Source organism: Alexandromys fortis, unplaced genomic scaffold, assembly GCF_014885135.2.
Source record: "Alexandromys fortis isolate MF-2015 unplaced genomic scaffold, M_Fortis_MF-2015_v1.1 scaffold_93, whole genome shotgun sequence".
In the NCBI taxonomy this organism is placed as follows: Eukaryota; Metazoa; Chordata; class Mammalia; order Rodentia; family Cricetidae; genus Alexandromys; species Alexandromys fortis.
In genome coordinates this window covers 6,669,178-6,692,263 of record NW_026067970.1, presented here as the reverse complement: position 1 = coordinate 6,692,263, position 23,086 = coordinate 6,669,178, and the positions used below count along the sequence as shown (strand labels likewise).

The following is a 23,086-nucleotide window of genomic DNA, read 5'->3' as shown; positions in this document are numbered from 1 at the left end:
TAAGGCTGGCTACTTTCTAGAAATAGAAAATTGATTAAAGAAATTCCATTTCTGGAAGGAGGGGAAACCATAGTAATTCATTCTAGAAGTAAAAATAATATATCATAACACCTTCAGGATTACATAGTCTTAAAAAACTCACTGCTGAGATTTTGAGAACCATTTTGTATACAGAGAGGAGAGAGACAGAGAGACACAGACAGAGAGAGAGAGGAGGAGGAGGAGGAGGAGGAAGAAGAAGAAGAAGAAGAAGAAGAAGAAGAAGAAGAAGAAGGAAGAGGAAGGAAGAGGAAGAGAAAATAAACTGAGATCCAAGAGAAGGTGAATTTAGAAGAACTTATATCAGAATCAGAACGTCCCTATTTCCGCATCTAAATTTTCTCAAACTCTGTTATGTGTACCACAGAAGTGTCCCTTGCTGACCCAGTGGAGTTGCAAATTTAAATGACTTTAAACATGCTATCCACCTTCCCTCTAGGAGCCTAAGGATTGTCCATCAACCTTAGGTAAATAAATTGTTTAGCTATAAGGTTTCTTTTTCCTAACTTATTTGTTGATGTGCACCTTCTCCAAGAGGATCTGCTGAACTACCTTAGAGAATCCCACTGTCCATGGGATTGGGAAACATGCTAAGTACAAACTGTCTATAATGACTAGGTATAGGGAAACCACACATCGGCCACATATGACAGGTGAGTAGCTACCACCTGCATCTCAAGGCATAGACAGTAGAAGTCTAAGTAGCCTCTAGTGGAGGAGAAGTTTTCACTTAAGGCTTCACAGTGAGCAGGCTGGTCTCTCTCTTGGGGTGTGGTTGGACTGCTGGAGAGAGTGTGTCACCCTTGGGCTTACCCAGGATTGCACATTCCACTGCCTTAAAGTTTGTGACTTGTTTGGGCCAATGACATCTGAGTAGACCTGCGTTGAGTATACTTTCCCCTTCCCATCTTTCCCCTGTCATTACAACTAGTGATGGTCCAGATTATAGTAGAGGCAAGGAAGATCCTTCAGTGACACTGGAGCATATCAGTCTTCCTTCTAAATATACATCCCAAATCACGGCAGACATAAAGAAAGATCAAGATGTCAATTTTTTTCTGTCTTAAGCCATCGGGGGTTTTGAGGTATCACATACAATCAGCAAGCCTATCATGTCAAATACTGTGGCTTTCCCCAGTACTCTATGCCAGGGACTGAGATGCAGTGCCACAGGCTCCTACTTACCATACAAGTCAGGATTCTCGAAGTCCATCCGCTGCTTCTGTGCTTCAAGAAAAACACGGATGTTGATTCCTCTGGCTGCTGAGCTGTACCCAAGGAATCTGGCTGGGATTTGTGTGCATATATCTGGCTCATCAGCACCGAAGCCCAGATCCAAGAGAATCTCCACAGGGTCTTTTTCCCAAAATTCCAACCATTCAGGAATGCTGAGATAAAAAAAAAAAAAGAATATCTTTATCTATAAGATAGATCCGTAAGTATTTTTTTTCTACTCACTCAGTCTTCCAGAATTTGAGTGAAAGAGGATCTTGAACAAACAGAAGGTAAGCTCACTGGAACTCACACAGCTCACTTAAAGGACAGTGAGTCACCCCACCCAGGGACACTTGCCTGTGCTTTACAAACAAAACTGTGAGTTTATCCATCTGGCTTTCCTTTCCCACTGGGCAAATGGTAAATGGGACAGGGCAGGAAGACTGAGGAGTAGAAGTCATATATTGACAATCACCTCAGAACTATAGCTGATGACCAAAGAGTAGATAGAAACTGGCAACCAAAAAAAAAAACTGGGAATGGAAACTTCTAGATGAATATTTTTAAAAGCATCAGTTTGGAACATCCTTAGTACACAAATCTGTCAAGGATATCACTGAATGCACACTATGGGGTTAATGTTTCCAAATAATGCTTTAAAGCCCCTAGGCAGGATTAGAATAGGTTGTGGTATCTATTGTTTGTTTGCTTGTATTTTGTTTTGACTTGGCAAAGAACAAAGAAATCCTTTTGTCAAAATGTTCTAGTCTGTACCGGCACAGAAATGAAGAGTCGATTATCTAGGAATTTTATGTGTACCAACTCACTTCTCCCTAAGAACATTCTGGTGTTTGAACTTCATGTGCCATCGACTCCATGGGAACGGAAATCCCTCACGAAGTTTCAGCAGGTTTTCTTGCTTCTTCAGGAAGGTCTTTACTTCACAGGCTACTCTTATAAGTTTATTGAGACGCTGCAGATCATTTTCTCACCAGAGTTTTAATTTCATTAGTCTCACGGGCAAGACCTCTTCCCTGACACCATCAGTGTCACTTTTGTAATTTCTGATGGCACTCACAGATTTGCTGATTTGCCTTCTAACCCAATCAAGGAAGAAAAGGCAAGCTAGGAACCCTCATGGAGGGGTCTAAAAGGCTTGGCTGGGTTACCTTAATCATTAGAATGATCTGGAAAGCTACAGTGACAACCAGTCATTGTATGCCATGGACAAATCGGTATAAAGAAGATCCAAATGAGAAATTAGTTTGGAGAGAATCCTAAATTTCACATGAAATTTTAATTCATTATCCATTGATCCCACTGCATAAATCTTTATTCAGTCCATTTTTACCAATCTTTTTTGAATCTCTACAGTGTTGTAAGTTCTCAGTCTAGGTACCTATGACACACAGTTAGCAAGGGACTGATTTCCAAAGGGTACAGTATCATGGCCACCAAGATGATTATTGGATGACTTGTCATTAAACATTGGATCATTATGAAAATATCATTAACTTTTAACATCTTTAATTACACAAGAAATAAACAAAATGAAGTCACCTTTTGTAAAGGAAAATAATGCATATAAATTTTTGTCCTTAGTCCTTACCTTCATTCCACTAAATCCATAAGTTTATTTTTCTCTGTGGGTGTATACACAGTTTGTAAATTTTACCTGCTTGGCTTGCTTTTTGGCAGTTTGCGATTTTTCCTTAAAATATGACAGTGACCATTCTAACAGGTAGAGCTGCAGTCTGCATACATCTTCCTTGTTTTGTCAAGGAATGAATGAAATTCTAGCAAGTGCATGGTCTAATCATTCATTGGGCATTTTCTCGTGATACATACTTAACCTACTTTTCAGTTTCAATGCTTATTTTAATATGCTCTTGAAAACCAGATTTGGAAATTCTTTGTTCACCCTCTCATCCACTCATTCAACCAGTATCTCTCACGGACACATCTATAATTTCACAAAGCCAATTGTTGAGAAGAATAAACTGGACTAAAGTCACATACCTTTGTGGTACACCTGTGGTGGAATAGCAAGAATTGAAACTAGTCCCTCTGGACAGGGTAGGCGTCTCTGAGAACTGGTGCAGAGATCTAGAAGGGAAGGGGAGCAAAGATGAGTCGCATTGACCTAGATTCTCCCCGGAGGCCCTTGAGATGATTTCCCTTCTGGGGCAAGCATTTGTGTTTCCTCTGGCTTCTAATAAGCCCGCAGTGGCCATGCCTCGGAAGGAGGAGGTGTATGCAGTGTAGGGCTTCTCTTCCTTTCGGAGCATTGTTATAGCAGGTGTGAAGATTTAAGTGTTAGGTACCTGCGAGTGCTTATTAGAAAGGTGGCGGAATATCTCACTCTTGACAGATGGCAAATCATTGGGGGACCTTTCGGGAACACAGCTCTGCTAGGCTCCAACTTGAGGAAAAAAGTTAATATTATGGGACATAAGACATGAAGCAAAGGATCTGGAGGTACTCCACATCATTTCTCACAATGAAGAAGGATGTCATGCTTCATGGCTAGCAATCTCTGGCCTGTGTCCCCAGAGCTCTTGTGGCCAACCACAGGCAATAGCATTGAAGTCCCTTGTTATGTAAAACAACGAGAATCACCATATCTAGTACTCCTGTATTGTAAAACATTTTAAAGCATTTCCAAAGAAAATTGAACTGTATTATAATATGATCCTGTTTTATGTAGCTCGGGTATATCGTGGATCATATTAGACAGTTGGCATACAATTAAAGTTTATCAAACAGCACTCTGCAGATGTCAATGTTCCCAAAGAGACTAGGTTACTAAACCTGAGTTGTTAAATTTCTTTTAGTCCTGTCCATACTAAGTAAGAACATCTGGACCCTGCCTCTCTGTTTAATTGTTTTCTTTTCCACTAAAGATGAGAAAGAACATGTTCCTGAATAATAAGAACCTAGTTTTAAATGACCATAGCGCTTGAGGAGAGGGGAAAATATATCCGTTTATTTAGCCTTGTGTACCGGTTAGTTGTTTTTTGTTTTGTTGCTGTTTTGTTTGTTTATTTTCAACTTGCCACACAAACAACCTGTGAAAAGGGAACCTCAATTGGGGAATTGCCTCTATCACATTGACCTGTGGAAATATCTGCAGGGTGGAGGAAAACCCAGTCTACTGTGGATGGAGCCATCCATAGGTAGGTGGGGCTGGGCTGCATCAGAAAGTTAGCTGAGCAAGCTACATTCTTCTGTGGTCTCTGTTTCAGTTCCTGACTCCAGGTTCCTGCCTTGAGTTCCTGCCCTGGCTTTCCTCAGTGAAGGACTGCATCCTATAAGCCAGATAAACCCTTTCCTCCTTCAAGTGCTTTTGATCAGTGTCTTTTTCACAACATCAGAGAGTCAGACTGCCACTCCATATCTCTCTTTCTATCTTTGCATTTCATTTTTTTCTTTTTGAATTTGAGGGGCACATCCATTTTGCAATGTTCAGTTGAGCAACCTAGAAGCAGGCCCAGCCATAGGTCCAGAAGAACCCACAAGCACTTGTTGGTTTGATCCATCCTTGTGGGCATGAGCATCCTTGTGGGTTTGATCCATCCTTGTGGGCATGAGCTTGTCCCTGAGCCCAGCTCTTCATCTCCTCTTTGAACTCCCTGGGAGATTTTGTTGGTGCTTTATAAATATGTGACTGCATCAGATTGAAACCACTGAGTGCCGAAAGGAGGACGAACTGTGGAATGTGTGCACATCAGCTCTGCACATGGAGTTTTCTGGAATGGTTCTGAAAGTCCAAGAATAACCCAAGAGCAGGAAGCAGTTCCCTGCCTCAAAGAGCTCAGCCCTAGCAGATTTTAAACTATACTGTGCTTCATATTGGCTTTGTGGGAGCCTAGGCAGTTTGGATGCTCACCCTACTAGACCTGGATAAAGGTGGGTGGTCCTTGGACTTCCCACAGGGCAGAGAACCCTGATTGCTCTTTGGGCTGACGAGGGAGGGGGACTTGATTGGGGGGGAAGGGGAGGCGGTGGTGGGGAAGAGACAGAAATCTTTAATAAATAAATAAAAAAAAGTCAAGAAAATTCCAGGAAACCCCCCCCCAAAAAAAAAACTATATTGTGCTTTAGAATCATCTGAAGGGTTTGCAAAGCACAGTTCTGAACCCCACCTAAGGTTTCAGTTTAGTAAGTCTGAGGAGGGCTTTTATACTCAGTGTCATGGAGCTGCACAGCGGAGCACACCCTGTAAGCTACCCTCTCCGTCATTAGAGACACACAGCTTCTCATCAACATGGAAACAGTCGGTAGATTGTACGCTGAGTAATGTCATTAGCCAGACACAGACGTGAGTACACCTTCTAAATTGATGCATTGCAGTCAAATGCATTTCTGTAGACTGTAATTAAGTTTCATAGCAGGTCAGCATTTGTCAGTGTATTCCCTCACACTTTTATGATATTTAAGGCACCTCTAATTTTGCAAAGACTATTAAAAATGCTCCATCACAGTGTCTAAGAGAGGGACATTTCATGAGCTCTCAAGAACTACAGAACTATTAAGAAAAAAAAATCATTAGCTTTGTTTCTACCTCTTTTAATGTTGTAGATGTAAAATTTCGAAGCGAAGTGGCCAACTCTGCTACCTACCTCATGTAGTCTTTCACGGTCATTTGAACCATCCCTTGTTCCTGCAAGGAAGCTGCAATCACAAAAAGAAAGACAGGGGTAAACATGACTGTCATCCGTGTCTGAAAAATTATTTCTCACCTGCAGGTGAGCCTCTGTGGGAATGGGTTCCTATGCCCACAGCTGCTGCCTGGCAATGTCTCTCTACAAGGAACAAGATACAGTGCCCCAAATTCTAAATGGTTTGAGAGGGAATGAGACACAGTGTGGGGAGTTGGGGGTGGTGGGGTCAGCAGCAAATAGGAAACTAACAAAGGTTTCATGGAGAGGAGACATTTGGATTTGGAAGGGTGGTTAGAATTTCCTGGATAAAGGGAGAGTGTTGTTAAAGATAATCAAAGTGGCATCTGTGCAGGCATGAAGCACCATTCTGGGGCTATTTTCACAGTATCATTAGCATCTGGAGGAGCTCTGTCGAGATCACAGATAGCAGGGCAAGGCCAAGGGCAGGCGACCTTGCATTAAATATTCAGCAGGTGCCAAGCTCCACCATTCATTTGCGTCTTCTAGTCCTTTCAATAGCCTTCCAGTTTAGGTCCTAGCCTTGTTTTCCAACAGAATTCATGAAAACTAGCCATGAGTTCATGACCACACCGTCAAGTGTAGCAAAGCTAAATTCATCCTACCTTTATTATTGCTTGCCACAATAATTGTTTATTTTGCGCTTTGTGTGAAGTGCTTTGATCAACCTGCCATTTAAACAATTTATTTTATTATTTTATTATTTCTTAGATTCATTTAATTTGTTTTATGTACATTTTTTTGCCTTCATATAGATAAGTGCAATGCATTCGAGGAGTCCAGAAAAGAGAATCAGATGTCCCAGAGCCAGAATTGTGGATGGTTTTAAGCCACCACGTGGGTGATGGGATCGGAACACAGATCACCTGCAAAAATTGCAGCAAGTGCCTTATCTGCAAAGTCACCTCCCTAGCCCCTATACAATCTTTTATGTTCTCATAGTAAGTCCTCGAGATGGGGCTTATTATTTCACACTTAAGGTGGAAAGAAAGGAGACAGCACAGTTACATAAACTTCGCATGGCCAGTAAAATGCCACAGCTTATTTTGGTTTGCTGCTGTTATTGTTTTCTTTCTTTTCCAAACACCACACTGCCAACAGAATGTCCCACAGAATGCCAAAAAGCAGGATTTACATATATGCATCAGGATATGAAAATCCATTGTTTTGAGCAAAACACCGTGCATGATAAAGATGGTGCTGAGGAGTCAGCTACCTGGTAGCTGTAAGAAGGAGGATGGCCAGAGCAAAATAACTGTTGGACATCATAGGGAGGCAGCTAGAGGCCACTGCAATGTTCAGACTGTCAGTTGTCAACAACATCTGCAAATGGAAATATTCAGATCATGGGCAAAAACCCTTTGCTGTCCTGTTAAGGGCCATGTATAAACTTAGGTGTTGCATCTGTACTATGAGAAAATAAAGCTTTTCTCCATAAGGAAAAAAACAAAACAGGTCAAGATTTGAATGCAAAAACCTGACTGAGGGAAATGCAGGGAAAAATGCTGGATGTTATAAAGGGCTTTACTTTGGAGCCAGGATTGCTCTAGGTAGTGAGTCACTGAGTGACATCAAGGTTTCTAGGAACCTGACTGTGGATTTCAAGTTTGGAGACTGAAGATAAGAATAACTATATGCTTCAACAAATGATCCTGGCATACCTGGATGTCAGCACGTAGAAGAATGCAAATAGATCCATATCAATCCTCATGCATAAAACTCAAGTCCAGGAATATCAAAGACCTCAGTGTAAAACTAGATACACCAATCCTGATCGAAGGGAAAGTGGGGAATAACCTAAGATATAATGGCACAGGAGACAACTTCCTGAACAGAACTCATAGCACAGGCGCTAAGAACAACAATCAATAAATGGAACCTCATGAGACTGAAAAGCTGTCCTAAGGCAAAGGACAATGTTACTAGCACAAAACTGCAGACCAAAAAAGCCATTGGGTGTGGCGAGATCAGTGGGATGTTCTGTGGGAGCTTGGAAGAGTAGAATGTGCAGAGCAGTGCCCAGGAGGGATTCCTGGCTTGGGGAATTTCAGAGGGAAATCTGGAGAAGTTGTCTGCACTGTTTGCTGTTTTGAATTAAGATTCCCTTGTTCTGGTCAGCTGAGACTGAAGAGTCAGTTGTGATTAAAGAGGCCAGCACCACTGAAGTGAAACCTTGTGTTACTGGGACGATCGATGGTGGTCAGCTGGAGCTAAGAAATTAGTGGCGATTAAGAAGAGACCAGCATTGCTGGGGTGCAAACATCTGAGAAGTGTTTCTTGAAAGCACAGAGAAGCTGCGTTCAGGAGGCACTAAGGCTGCACCTTGTGTTGGCAGACTGCATTGGTAAGATGTAAAAGTTACCCAGGGGGTACTGGTTTTGAAGGCATGAGGGGGTCATGTAGAGAAGTTGAGGCTTGGCACTGTGAAAGGCAAGGACAGGCCATTGATGAAGGTAAAGCCTCAGTGGCAATTGAAGGCCCAAGAGTGAAAGGATCGTGCAGAGAAATTGAAGCTTAGCCCTGATTTTTTTCCTCTTGAAGTAAGAAAGTATTTTACTGGAGTCCACAGATTTTGAATTTTAAAAGACTTTGGGTTTTAAAAGGGATTGTCTATTTTAAAGAGACTGAAATTTTAATGTGTTTGAATTTGTAAAGACTGTGGGACTTCAAAGTTATTTATATTTTTAATGTGAGATCTTGGGGCTGACAAGGAAAGGAAGGGTTGTGGATTAATAGTGATGTGTTTATGTGTGAATTGACAAGGGTTCCGTTGTACTGACTGGCTTTATGTATCAAACTGACATACGCTAGAGTCATCAGAGAGGAAGAAGCCTCAGTTGAAGAAATGTCTCCATAGGGTCCAGCTGTAAGGCATTCTCTCAATTGGTGATCAATGAGGAGGGCCCAGCCCATGGTGGGTGGTACCATCCCTGGGTTGATGGTCCTGGGTTATATAAGAAAGCAGGCAGAGCAAGCTTTGGGAATCAAGCCAGTAAGCAGCACCCCTCCATGGCCTCTGCATCAGCTCCTGTGTCCAAGTTCCTGCCCTGTTTGAGCTCCTGTCCTGACTTCCTGACTTCAGCAATGAACAACAATGCTGAAATATAAGTCTAATAAACCCTTTCTTTTCCAACTTTTGGTTTTGTTATGATGTTTCATAGAAACCCTAACTAAGATAAACTCTAAAGAGAATTCTCAACGGAGGGCTCTCAGATGGCTGAGAAACACTTCAAAGAAGTGTTCAACATCCTTAGCCATCAGGAAAATGCAAATCAAAATGACTTTGAGGTTCCATCTTACACCTGTCAAAATGGCTAAGATGAAAAACACAAATGACAGCCCCCATGCTGGTGGGATGTAGAGCAAGGGGAACACTCCTCCACTGCTAGTGGAAGTGCAAACTTGTACAACCACTTTCGAAATCAATATGGTAGCTCCTCAGAAATACCACTATACCACTCTTGGGCTTATAACCAAAGGACAGTACATCCTACCAGAAGGATGTAGGGACCTAAATGTCCCTCAATTGACGAATGGATAAAGAAAATGTGGGATGTTTACACAGTGGAATATTACCCAGGTGTTAAAAAAATGGTATCATGAAAGCCACAGGCAAATGAATGGCAATAGGAAAGATCACCCTGAGTGAGGTAACCCAGACCCAGAAAGACAAAGATGGTGTGTGCTCACTTATAGGTGGACAATAGCTGTTAAGTAAAGAATAATCATGCTAAAATCCATAGACCCAGGAGGTTAAAGTAACAAAGAGAGCTCAAAAGGAGTACAAATGGATCTCCATGGGAAAGGGAAATAGAACAGATTTTGTGTGTGGGTAGGGTATGGATAGAAATGGGAACAGGAGGGAACAGACAGAGGGTGGTGGTGGGAAAAGAGTACTGGGAGAGACAACTAGAACTGGAATGCATTTGGGAGGCTGTGTAGAAACCCAGTGCAGTAGAAACTCCCTGGAATGTACAAAACTGACCCAAGCAATGCCTCCTATTAATGGGGGATATGGAGTCCAAATTGGCCATCCTCTATAACCAGGCAAGATCCCAGTAGTGGGACTGGGGCATCAACTCAGCTATAAAGCTTTCGACTTACAATCTGCCCTTTCTGCAAGATATGCTCGTGTAATGGTAGAGCATAACTTGTGGGAGTGGCCAACAAATGACTAGTCCAGCCTGAGATCTAAGTCAATGAGGGAAGCCATGCCTGTACTGCATGGATGCCAGGAACTACAGGCAGGACAGCCCAGAGAGCCAGGAAAGCCCCAAACATGACTAGAAAAAAGTCAATGAACTGATTCCTAATGATATTCTGCTATACTCATAGATCAGTGCCCAGCCCTGTTGTCATCAGAGAAGCATCATTCATCAATAGATGCAGAGATCCACAGATAAACACTAGGGAACCTGGCAGAAGAGTAGGAGGAAAGATTATAGGAGTCAGAGGATTTGAGGGCACCATGAGATCATGGCCCACAGAATCACTTAAGCAGGGCATGTAGCAGCTCACAAGGACTGAAGCAACAAACATGAGCCCTGTATGGGTCTGAACTAGCTCTTCTACATATTCCCTATCATTGTGTTGCTTGGTGTTCTTGTGGGAATTCCAAAAGTTGGGGGTGTGTCTCTGACTCTTGCCTGTACTTGGGACCCTTTTCTTCCTACTGGGTTGCCTTATTGTTTCTTGATTTGAGAGCTTATGCCCAGTCTTACTGTAAATTGCTAGGCCATAGTAGGTTGGTATCCCAGGCAGTCCTGCTCTTTTGTTTCTAAACTGTGGGGAGAGATGGGGAGAAATGGAGGAAGAAGAAACCGTGGATAGGGCATCATATATGAGAGAGAGAAAAAAAGAGTACTCATATGTTATTGTTATTATTACTGCTGTTGCTTTTAAGACAGGGTCTCCCTGTATTCTCCAGGTTGGGCTTGGAGTCAAGTTACTCCTACCTCACAGACTCTCCAGTGCTGGGACTCCAGGTACATACTGTCATACTTGTTTAAGGAATGAATGTGCATACTTAAAAGAAGATTTTTAAAGGCGTAGCTATCCTGCTAATCCTGCTAAGTGACCTAGAAAGAAAAAGACTACAAGTATATAATTGAAATGAGTATAGAGATGATTTTGCTTGTTTGTTTGTCTGCTTGTTTATTTATTTGTTGCAAGGTCTCACTATGTAGCACTGGCTGTCCTGTAACTTACTGTATAGACAGGGATGGACTCAAACTCATAGAAACCCATCCAAGTCTCCCTCCCAAGTCTTAGGGTTAAAGGTATGTGCTATGATGCACAGCTTAAATAGAGGATTTTCATGCAAGCCAAGCATGCATTAATACCCTATTAGGAGTCAGCGAGAGGAACAATACGTAGAATGTACAGCAAACCAAGAGTAAGGTAGGTTGGCGAATAAAATCTATTTGAAAGGACATGACACAGCCTGGCACTAGGTGTGGGTCCTGTCCATTCTCTCAGCCCTATTCCCATGACAGTCCTCGCCAATCAATCACATCCGTTTTTCACTGAGCCTAGACAGACTTTCTGAGTCTTTATCTGGTGGGTTTTCACGTGAGGTGAACGACATTTGTTATAAAGTTAATGGGTAACTTTTTAAGCAAACTAATATTTGATCTTAGGAAATCATCTAAAATTCATCATTGCAGAGTATTCTAGGGAATGTGATATTGCATTTAGCTGTTCTTTTGCTATGCAGAGACACCCCAGTGAGCTGGAGTTTGTAAACAGTCGTCTGCTTGATACTGATCCCTCACCTGGATAGGCATTAATCCACAGAAGCACATGCACTCACGGCGCACTACTCAGTCTTGGAGCGTCTCAAGATCACAACATAGCAGTCAAGTGACATGTCACATGAAAGAAAGCTGATTTACCACCTTATTAATCACATCATAAGACAAACACAGCACAAATTCTCGGCAATTCCGTGAAGATGTGATGTCAGGGTGAGTTAAGTGACAAGCTGCTGCCAAATGGAAGGGAAAATGAATTCTGTTTAACATTTTAAGCAAACTTCCGTATGATTTGATTTTCTTCCCTCTTTCTACCAGGACGCCCTCCGTTATGACTTCTCAAGCCACTGAAAGAATGTCTGTGCACTCCTGGGCCAGCTTGTTAGGGGAAATCTGCATCTTCCTGTGCAGCTCTCCCCATGGAAGAGCTCTGTGGTTCTGGGGCATTTTGTGTGCTTTGTCCTGTGGCTGCTCCTGTGCAGCCTTGGCCTTTTCTAGTTGTCTGTTGTGGGTTTCCTAGGACATGTGAATGAGCGTGTATCCAGGCAGGGACTTGGCACTGTGGTTACAGTGAATTGTTCAAACTGTCAGAGAGCAAATGACCCATTTTCTGATATTGATGAAAAGGATTTTAAAACACCATAGCCCCTCAGAAAATTCAGTCACCCAGAAAACTCTGCTTACTAGACTCTGGATCCTCGTGCCCTGGACTTCAGGCAATTTCAGTGGCCACACAGCCCTAGCAGCCACACTCCAGAGAACACATCCCTCTACCTGACTCTGTAGTTAGGAGCAAGCTGGTTGCCAGGATACAAAGGGAAGCAAGCAGGGGAAAAAGAAGTTGCTGAAGGTAGCATATGTTCTATGGAATGTGATGTGAGCCAGGCTTGCACACAGTGGGGGATCGTGTGGTCTCCTGGTACACATGGAAACATTACACAATCAGCGCCAGTGTGGGGGAGGAGCTTCCCTATCTTGCAGCAGTCAGCTACATCCTTTGAAGCTTAGCATTGTTACCAACTGCATCCTTCGAAGCTTAGCATCAGCAACAGTAGGAGACGGCTGCTCTATCACCTCAATCCCATCATCATGGACAGACACAGAGCTACTGAGGGCTTTCCTGGACTCCTGAGACTTTTCTGGATAGTTCCGGAAATGACACAGAAATCTAGCTCAGCCACTGCATTCAGACACGCAACACTCTGCTGCCAAGCTGAGAGTCTGAAGGAAACCCACCCCAAGGGCTCTGATATGACTTCTAAAGATAAGCCTGATTTTTAAAAGTTATGAAATTATTATAATTAATTAACCTCAATGATTGATTTCTATTCTACCTTCCCAGTCTCCCTCAGTCCTGGGAGGCCAAGTGCTGGTTTCATAGTGTTTCTGATGTCTTGAATCTGCAGAAGCAACAGCTGGCCCTCTAGCGGGTGGACCCAGTCATGGAGAGTCTTTCAGAAGGCCATGTGAAACCATTATTCCCATCCCCACTTTTCTGACTCCTATGGTAAGTTTCCTGGAGGCCAAGGTTGGGCTTGTCAAAGGCCAGGCATCTCTGGCCTGTTTCCAAGATGAACCTGAAGGAAAGACGCACGTTAGTGGCCCACAGTGTGCCAGGACTCACAGGGATTGGAATTCCAAGACTTTCCTTAAAACTTGGAAGAGAGCAGAACAGGCCCAGGTGTCTTCGGGGTAGCAATCTGTTGAAGGCAGCCTACACTCCAATTTTCTAGTCTCTATGCCGCCTGCTTCATTAGTGACTATCTATCTGCCCAACTCCTTCAAGCATTTGCTGCCTCTGATCAGAGCAAGAATCTAAAGCACAGGGAACATCATAACAGGAGGGGAAAGTTTCCCCTGTTACCCCAGACGTCCTGAAACTTCTGTAGGGCATCAGGCTTAAGGCTGTGTATGCAGGAGGCAGACCTGGTGAACACACCTGCACCTATGACGTAAGGCAGCGTCCTGCTAGCTGGGCACCTTCGGGCCCACACTCCATCTCTTTCTGGCTTTGATTCTTCCTGTACCATTTCCCCCTGCCAGGATCCCTTCTTAGATTTTTAATGCTGGTTGAAATCATTTGGAGAAGGTGAAGCAAAGGTCAGCACATTCCTATTGCCCACAAGTTTCTTAAGCGCTGGTTTTAGGGGGACGCTCAAGTGAGAACAAAAGTCCCCTCTCTGTTGCTTTCATTCCCTTCCGTGGTTAAAATTCCCATTCTGCTTCCTTCTAGATATAATCTCCAGCCACCCTCCCTACTGTTAGGTGGACTTGTGCCATCTGAAGCAGCAGATACCGCACTTAACCCTGCCCAGTGTATTACTGGAGAAGATGCAGTCAGATATGCAGAAGGCACTAATTAGCACCTTTGTTGGCTTAGAATGCATTTTTTATTTTGGTTTTCCTAAGCATTTCTGACTGATTCATGGAAGACATTTGGTTCTTTGGAATATCGTCCAATAGACTAATCAAATTACAGTTCTGCGGTGCTCTAAAGAATAGCATTCTGCAGCTTTCAGCAAATTTAACTCTTGCCTGGCCAGGACACTTTGTCGTGGTAATCCACAGTATGTTTGTCTGATTTGGCAAATTATTAATTTATATTCCTACTCCAAACAGTCTCTTACATATTGGCTGACACTCATGTTCAAAATCTTACAGCTAATTGGAATCATTTTCTCTCTTCTGACCCTACATGCTGTTTATTTTCTGAGTGGCACGTACTTCTTCATGTTCCAGAGGTGACATCAGTGCAAGCCCTTGCCGTCTTAAGCCTGAGTCTGTAATCATCTATGCTTCTGGTGTAACTGCCTTTCCCACAGCCAGGAGAGTATCAGAACCTCACGTCTGTTTCCTCTTTGACGTAATGTCATAGGCCACACCAAATAGAGATGCTCACCCAAAACTGTTCATGACTGTCTTCTAAGCAAAGACATGACATTCAAATCTTACTGCTCCCAGACCTCAGTTACAATTGCCCATGCCTTGGAAATCAGGCCTTAGATGTCACTCCTGTGCCATCCCCACCCTGAGACTGTCTATGATTCCTTTTTTCTGGAACTTCTGAAATTTATCTTCTGAGTACATTTTATTTAAAACAAAAATGTCTTCTCCCTGAATGTATGAACCACTTCTTCCGACTGACTGCTTTCAAAATTCTGTCCTGTGTACATTTAGCTTCCTTTGATTTCTCTGTCTTTATCCAAAGTCTAATTACTTCAATCACATTAAGTGTTCTTGTTTTTCTTGATTTTCCATTTCCTAGGTGAGTCTTCTGAGAACTCTCTAACCTGATGGCATCATCTTTGATGGTTTTACTCAGACCCTTTTTAGATTAGAGATGATCTGAAGCCTGGTGAGGACTTCCCTTTTGTCAAGGAGGAGGATCAGGTCTCTAATGATCTGAGCTGGTATAAGCCAAGGGCCATGTGTGTGGGATCTAGAACGGGTCTAACAGTTGTTCACAAGACAAAGTGCATCTTCATGCAGAATCCAGAAGGAGGCTCTCAAAGAATAGGAGACTTAGGAAGTCCTCAGAGAATGACAAGAAGCCATCTGAACAAGACTTTAATGTAAGAGACATTAGATGAAGAAAGATTAAGAAGCAGAAGGAGCTAAGACTCCAGGGTTTCATTGTGAGGTTAGCCTAGACTATGCTCAAATGACCATGATCGAGAAACAGTAGCATTCTTGAGAGCAAGAGTTGACACATGTGTGTTCCTCCCCAGAGCAGGGTATCTTCAGCATCTACTCTCAACCGCTCTCACTTGGAGTGGCCGTTTGAATAAGAATCCCCCACATACTGTATCATATCTGAAATGCTTGGTCACCAGGGAGTGGCATCATTTGAAATGATTAGAAGGATAAGGAGCTGTGGCCTTGTTAGAGGAACTGTGTCACTGGGGATGGGTTTTGAGGTTTCAAAAGCCCATGCCAGGTCCAGTTTCTCTCTCTGCCTACTGATGTAAAACTCTCAGCTACTTCTCCAGCATGATTCCTGCCTTCCTGCCACCATGCTCCCCACCATAATGATAATGGATTAACCTCTGAAACTCTATTAAAGACCCCAATTAAATTCTCTCTTTTCTAAGAGTTATCTTGGTCATGGCATCTCTTCACAGCAAAAGAACAATGACTAAGACAGCTGGGTACACAACCAAACATTTATCCATTAATAAATCATAAAGAAGTTTATTTTAAGACAATTCTTTCCTATAATAATGTAATATATCATTTTTAAAATTAAATAAAATTTGCATACTAATGAGACTGATTTGATAATATTATGTATAGAACTAAACTTTTTCTGAAATATTTGCTACAGTGTATAATTATAGAGCATTCAGTACTTTGAGGAGCTTAAAGACACTCTGATTTAATAAATATCAATGCTGAGAACATTCCTTGCATAAATACATAGTACAAAATGGCAGAAGCATGTTTAGAGCCATTTCAGAAATTGTGGAAAATTCTGTCCTATTTTCAAGACAAAATTTGTTGAATAGCTTTTTTTTAAACCCAAGTCAGCAAGTCAAACATCAGTTTTTAAGATCAAATGTTCCAATCAAACATATCCAAAGATAAATTATCTGATACTTATACACTGAGGAAAGATTGTAGGAAAATGTTGAAAGTTTTACATCCCATAATTAAATTGTTATGGTTCTGTAAAGGCAGAAACCTTTCTATGTGCAGTAATTCCCTGTACTTCATGACTCACAATGGTCCCATAGCATTCTAGGGTGATCTAGGCAGCATTCATCGGCCTTGCATCATGAGCTTGGTGCGTGTGAGAACCAAGGGGAAGTCATGTGACCCGAATCTGCTTGAGTGCTGCCACAGCACTTTGGATTCCATTACATATTTGATTTGGAATTAAGTTTTGGTCATTATTCAGGAACTTTTAACTGTTCACAGTTTTTTGTGACACCCACAGCTACATGACCCCATGTGAAGTTGCACCCACTGTTTAAGAAGCAGGGAGCAACATTCTTATCCCAGCATACTTTCTCTTCTTCATGGGCTTTAAGGGGCTTCGGCTGGATTTACTCTGATCCTTTCTTAGGGCACAAAGCACCATGCTTGCAATTGGTTTTCTAATTTCTTATGATTTAATACATCCCTTCAGAAAATAAACACACTTACTGCTCTGGGGACCTGTATAAAGATTGGCAGATGTCTAAAATCCTAGAGTTCTGGAGGGAGAGGAATAGAGTTCAAGACCAGTTTGAGCCATTGACAACAAGCCCGTCTTAAAAGAACACAGTCTAGCACAGAATTTGGTTTTATGCTGCTTACTTAGTACCCAGAAGACTTTGTGTTGGGTTTCTAGGACTAGAAAAACAGAAAAATGGGAATATTGTAGATTGTGAATGAATTAACAGTCCACTAAGTAGTAACTGTCACTAATACATCTTTCCTAAAAACCGATCTCCTGACATGGGAAATTGCTCTGATCTTTTCACTCACAAAGATGGTTGGGTGTGTCCCCCATGTCACTTGTGTTACTCTACCTGTCAAGCCTTTGTCAATCCTGAGTGTTTCACCTTTACATTGTAATGGCCACGTATTTTCCCAGTCAGGTGGTAGAGACATCCAATGTGCCCTCGGGTGGTAGTGATGAATTTGTCACACACTGACACTGTCTACAGTTTCAGTATGGACTGTGAGGTCATCCTTCTGGGAAGATGGATCTTATGGGCATGGTCTTCAGTACTGTGTTCTCAAAGAGATTCTGATGTCTGGTTATGGTGTGTGCAGAACTGTGATGTGCCACCAAGCCCACGCAGTCAAGATGTACACTTAGAGACCAGTAAGGGGAGACTGTCTGGACTCAGCAGTGGGAGTTTTTAGAAAGGGAATAGAGGGAGAAACCGAATGAGGAAGAAAGCGAATGGTGCCCGAGTCCTGTTTATAAGTCACCACCTGCTGACTTACAGTGCTCTAGGGAGACATAAAGGAAGTCACGTGGCTTTAAGTTACAACACTGTGATATTTGTGAGCAAATGGGGCAGACGGTGAAAGGGTATCATTCACGGAGTCTGTATCAGTTGGGATGTAAGTGGGAAGGGCAGCTGCCCAGCCTTCTGTAATTATTAAAATTAATATGGAAAGAGGGGACAAGGGAGCGTATCCAGTCTAGTTAGAAGGAAAACTTTGTGTGTTAAGCCACTGTCTCTGTGGTAAGTAGGAATATAATGTGATGTCACCATATATCCTGTCATGGTTTTCTGAGTTTTAACCTCATCATTTCTCAGTAGCAATTATTTTTTGTTTTTTGTTTTTTGTTTTTTGTTTTTTGTTTTTTGTTTGTTTCTTTTTTTTTTTTTTTTGAGATAGGGTTTCTCTTTGTAGCTTTGGCTTAGGTGCCTATCCTGGAATTCTCTTTGTAGACCAGGTTGACCTTGAACTTATAGAGTTCCACCTGCCTCTGCCTCTTGAGTGCTAGGATTACAGGTGTGAGCCACCACCACCTGGCTGGGCAGCAGCTTCTTTTCTTCCTCCACTACAATCTATTTTTCTTTCTCCACATGTCCCAGTGTGGCTCTGGACTTCCCAAAAGGTCTGAGCATCTTTATGCACATACAGAAAGGCTCATGGGAGGTTCCAAGTCCATCTTTATGGCTGCATCTACCCTTCTGAGACCCAAAATCATGGCGTTTGACAATTCAGACCCATCACCTGCAACACAAAAATGAGACCAGCTCTATTCTCACATGGCTTACTCAGTTCAAAATACGATCAGTGAGAAGGACCGTGGAAAGCAGAAGGCTCAACTCACAGGTAGGAAGCTTTTCTGTTGTTAAAAGCCTTGCTGACCATGAAGGGGTTGCCAAATAGAAGCTGTGCCCCTCTGATCTCAGGACCACACAGAGACCCTGCTTTCCTCATGTCTGTGCCTTTGTAGTTCACCAGCTTGGCTCTGATGAGACCAGGCTACGAATTGTATTTTCCAGGAAGTGAATTATTTAATACAGTATGACTGAAGGCCTCTCCACCTGTCATGAGCAAGAGTCAAAGACAGGTCTATGCTGTGAGATGCACCTACCTATGTTGTCATCTCTTCCTTGAGTCAGAATTAATATGGATAGAGAGGTTGTCATGTTTAATTTATTGGAAAAATGTTCAGAAATTTTGACATCATAGAAGCTTTATGTTAAAAATAAAGCATTTTAAATGAAATGTGATCGAACTGCCTTCTAAACCTTCGTGTTGCTACACATAGGTTAGTGTTCTCTTGTCTTCAGAGAAGTGTCTGTTACAGCCAACAGCAGCAAGCTCAGAAACATCTAACTAGTCAGTGTGGAGAGAAAAGAGAAGCTTAGTGCTTAGCGCCAAGTGGGTCATCCACAGCGTTCTCTCTGAGGCTCTCTAGGAAGAAGGATGGGAAGAGTGGAAGGCCAGAGTGTGGCGAGGTACGCTGTGAAAAGACTTCTCTTAGAATGATACGGCATTGTCTTCAGTGAACCCCCTGTAGTTAGAAAGACTTGCACAAGAGTGGGCCTGTCAATATTTTATTATGGAAGAGGAAAGGGCTCATGAGGTCTCACTCTCCCTGAGGGATTGTGGACACATAATGGTACTTAAGGAAGGACACTTTCTTCTGTCATGCAGTCACTGATTGGTTGGATATGATCCGGTAAACAACTTTTCACCCATGCTCCTGTGAGCAACCCTAATTAAACTCAGTAGAGACACACATGGCATACAAATAGGAGGGACCTTTCTGGGAAGAAAAGGGAAATGACAAGATGAGAGACTGTGGACAACAGGAAGTAATAGGAGGTGACAATGACTAAAATTCATTACATGTGTGATGAAACCGTCAAAGAATAAAAAAGAAATTTAAAATATAAAGCAAGCAAATTTGGTTCTAGTTCAAAATTTTAAAGTAAAATGCCCCAATTTAAATTGCTTGGCAGGTAGTAGTCAATCTTAATTGAAGATACGGTAGAGGATGTGGAACGATTAAGAGAAGCAAGGTAAAACTTGCTGTAAGACCAACAGATTTCTTTTTAATCATTCTATTCCTAGTTGGCATCATATTTGGACATGTTCTCCAGCATTTGCTCAATCCCAGAATGCTATCTGCTTTAACGCCTATGATCTAATCTTGGTGTCAATGTCGTTTTCATGGCTAGTCACAGATTTCATCTGGTCATCTGAGAGAAACTTATGAGACAAGCACATTTTATAATGGAGGAATCTTAGAGCCCATGAAGGCTGGTATTTTCCTTCAATGAAGATGGAATCCATGAAACCTGTACTCATTATTTTAATAACGTTATATCAAATCCTAGGGAGACAGTCTGATACATTTTTGTCTCAGAAATATTTGTGCTGTTTGGTTTCGGATTTAGTCATTTGTTGATCTCTAGGACAAATCTATGACTAGAGAAGAGAGGGAAATACAATTTTGATACCAAAATACCAGAGAGGAAATAGGTTTAGAAATAAAACTATAGTATATTATGAATAATTAAGAAATTTTGTTATTATAATTACATTATTGAAAATGTCTGCGTAGCCCCTGAGAGTTTCCTGCTGCCATCTGAGTGTTTGATGGCAGAAAGGATACAGTTTCAGCCCACTCCCTGCTGCTGAGGACATGGCTGTGCTTTCTGAGTCCTGATCTTAGAAAATCAAATGAGAAGATCAACTTATTTCTGAAAGTCTCTTCTATGCCTACCTTGAGGAAGGCCTATTAGCAGGGGTGTTTTTCACACAAATACTACCTCAGTTCTACAAAGAGCAGCTGCTCTGGGTTTTCTTGCCTTACCAGAATGGTTGATGGCTTGCTGGAAGTTTTCATTTACAGAGACACTATAAAAGAAGCAAAAGCATCGTGAGCCCAAACAAATTATTACCAAGTTGCTTTTGTAATTAAACGGAACAGAAAATCAGACTTAGATTTTCATTGAGAGGACCTGTGAAACCGGAGGCACAGTCGGCTCCAAATAGCATTCTTTCTACTTTTGCACTTCTAAACTGGCATACAGTTTTTGCAGTACTATAGTAATCCTTCAAGTACCCAGTTAATATGAAAATCCAGACTTCCCCCACCCTGGTAATCTCTGGCTGGCAGCCCATCCCAGGGAGGGTTAACCCACATTATTTCCATGGAACTTTGCAAGAGAAATGTATAAGGCGCACACAGAGGCTAAAGTGAAATAAAGCAGCACTTACAAGTATCCAGAGTCCAGCCACTGCTGGATACTTTCCTGCTTGGAATTGTCTGTAAAGGCAAAAGAAACATATCTGTTAGTCAAAGCAAACCCGCGACAGTGACCCACTCTATCATCGGCCACACTCAGCAGCTCTGTTTCCTACATAGTCAGTCACGTGTTCATGCAAGCATATTCATTTTTCCCCCTAAAGGCACAACCTCCTGTTTTCCATAATCAGCCTCTTCCAAGAATGGATGTAAACTTGCCAAAAGACTATAACTTAAGAAAAAAGAAACAAAATGTTAAGGATTAGCTAAATGAATCAATGAAGGTGAGAGATGTCAGAATGGCTGGAAAATCACCTGGTGTGAATTCAATGGGTAGAAAAGCGTATGGGACTTTTGTTTCTCTCTTGTTGCTTCTAAATCACCACGGAACCTTTCCTTATTAAATCCCAACATTTACCTAAGGCAGCTAGCCAGCAATGTTTATTTGCAAGGAGTTCTCTGCCAGGTTAGAAACCAGATTTGCATTCATTCCAGGGACAAATTGCAGTAGACTCCCAGGATTTCCAAAGGCAACTTTGCTAGAAAGGCATAGCCTTTTAAGGTGGATCTTTAGTGCCGGCTCAAAAATAGGAAATGAGAAAGGAAAGATGAAGGGAGCTGCTCCTGAGAGACATTTGCTCCAGCTCCTGTTGGCTACCACCTGACCTTGGGCTCAGTCTGACTTTGTCCATAAAATATTTGAATGATGCTCACATAGGGTATCAGGTGAACCAGAACAGATAGCCAGTAATCCTGGGAGATTCTGGGTAGTGTTCATTTGTAGTACCATGGATGGATAGAATGCGAATGCTTTCTTATTTATTTTTGTACATTATTAAAATGATCATCAGTGCCTCATGCAAGATCCCTAAAATCATGCAATAAAATTGTTTTCTGATACAGTTTTTTCGTTTGGAGCTGGGAAGATGGGTTGCGGGTCAAGTGCTTTTTGAGCAAACAAAAGGAGCTGCATTTGGATACCCCAGCCCCCACAAAAGAGACATGACTGCCCTAGTAGGATGCAGATCTCTTGAGCGCTCTGGCAGCCTGTGCAGCTGAATTGTACTGCTCCAGGGTCAGTGAGAGACCACCTCTTTATCTCTCTGTCTCCCTTACATGCATGTGGTGCGAAGAAGAAGAAGAAGAAGAAGAAGAAGAAGAAGAAGAAGAAGAAGAAGAAGAAGAAGAAGAAGAAGAAGAAGAAGAAGAAGAAGAAGAAGAAGAAGAAGAAGAAGAGGAGAGGGAGAAGCAGAGCAGAAAGAGGAACAGTAGGAAGAAGATTTATGCTTCCAGACTGGATGCATCTTCAGAATTCTGGGGTTTAGCATAAAGGTGTTTGAATAGAAAGGAAGCTGTGTTTATTATCCCTTATTTGATCTAATTGTGCTGAGGTCCATGGAGGGGGGCAGTCAGATGTGTCCATTTCATAGAACTGCTTGGTATTGTATCAGGAACACTTGTTTCTTTAATGCCAAGTTCAAGTCCTTAGAAGTCACTTGCCCCAACCAAAAACCTCATATCCCTCATCAACCCATGACTGGACATTTTCTAGATGCCCAGAGAGCCCCTCTTACCTTGCACATGCATGGCGACCATTGTGCTTTCCTCCTCAGAGCCAGGAAGTGGATGCCCATCCATAGGTGTCCATGCTCTCTTGGTATGCCTTAAGATCTCTCTCTTGCTCTTTTCCAGACCTGCTCTGTGAGTGTCAGAACCTTGTAGCTTCTCCATCATCATGAGGGAGATTCTGCAACCTGACTGAAAGCATACAGACAGGCAAATCAGTGACAATGAGTGCAGAGCTGAGGTTTGGACTAGGCAGAGGGCAGATTATGAGAAGCAATGGAGTCATCCAAGTCTCATGAGAAAGGCTCACATACCCAAGCACAATTCCTCCTGATTTGGGCAGAAGAGTTTCTCCACTATGGGCAGCCATGCTGGGAATTAACTTGGCATTGCTTGTCACAAGGTTAAATCCACAATGATGGGTTCAACATTGTGTTCTGAAGATGTGGATAGAGCACAGAGTAATTGAACTTTGACACCAACTTTACTTGCATCAGGCTAGTCTTCGAGCTATGAGCACATAATAGGTGTTAAAAAAATATGTAAATCTAAGATAGCAAAATTCAGGTTCAAACCCACCCTTTCTGCCTGAGTCATTGTCATAACGTACCCCCCAC

At 42.3% G+C, this 23,086-nt stretch overlaps 1 protein-coding gene across 1 annotated transcript in view; it reads right to left on the bottom strand.

The window, feature by feature from the left end:
* Positions 1-22,640, bottom strand: part of Itprid1 (ITPR interacting domain containing 1) — a 106,063-nt gene extending 83,423 nt beyond the window's left edge. Inside the window, exons 1-6 of the mRNA XM_050155514.1 lie at positions 22,478-22,640; positions 20,876-20,924; positions 20,469-20,512; positions 5,877-5,928; positions 3,274-3,360; positions 1,225-1,427 (exon numbers count right to left, since the gene is read on the bottom strand). Of these exons, the coding sequence (XP_050011471.1) occupies positions 1,225-1,427; positions 3,274-3,360; positions 5,877-5,928; positions 20,469-20,512; positions 20,876-20,924; positions 22,478-22,640 (598 nt within the window). The remainder of the gene's footprint in view (positions 1-1,224; positions 1,428-3,273; positions 3,361-5,876; positions 5,929-20,468; positions 20,513-20,875; positions 20,925-22,477) is intronic.
* Positions 22,641-23,086: the final 446 nt, after the last annotated feature.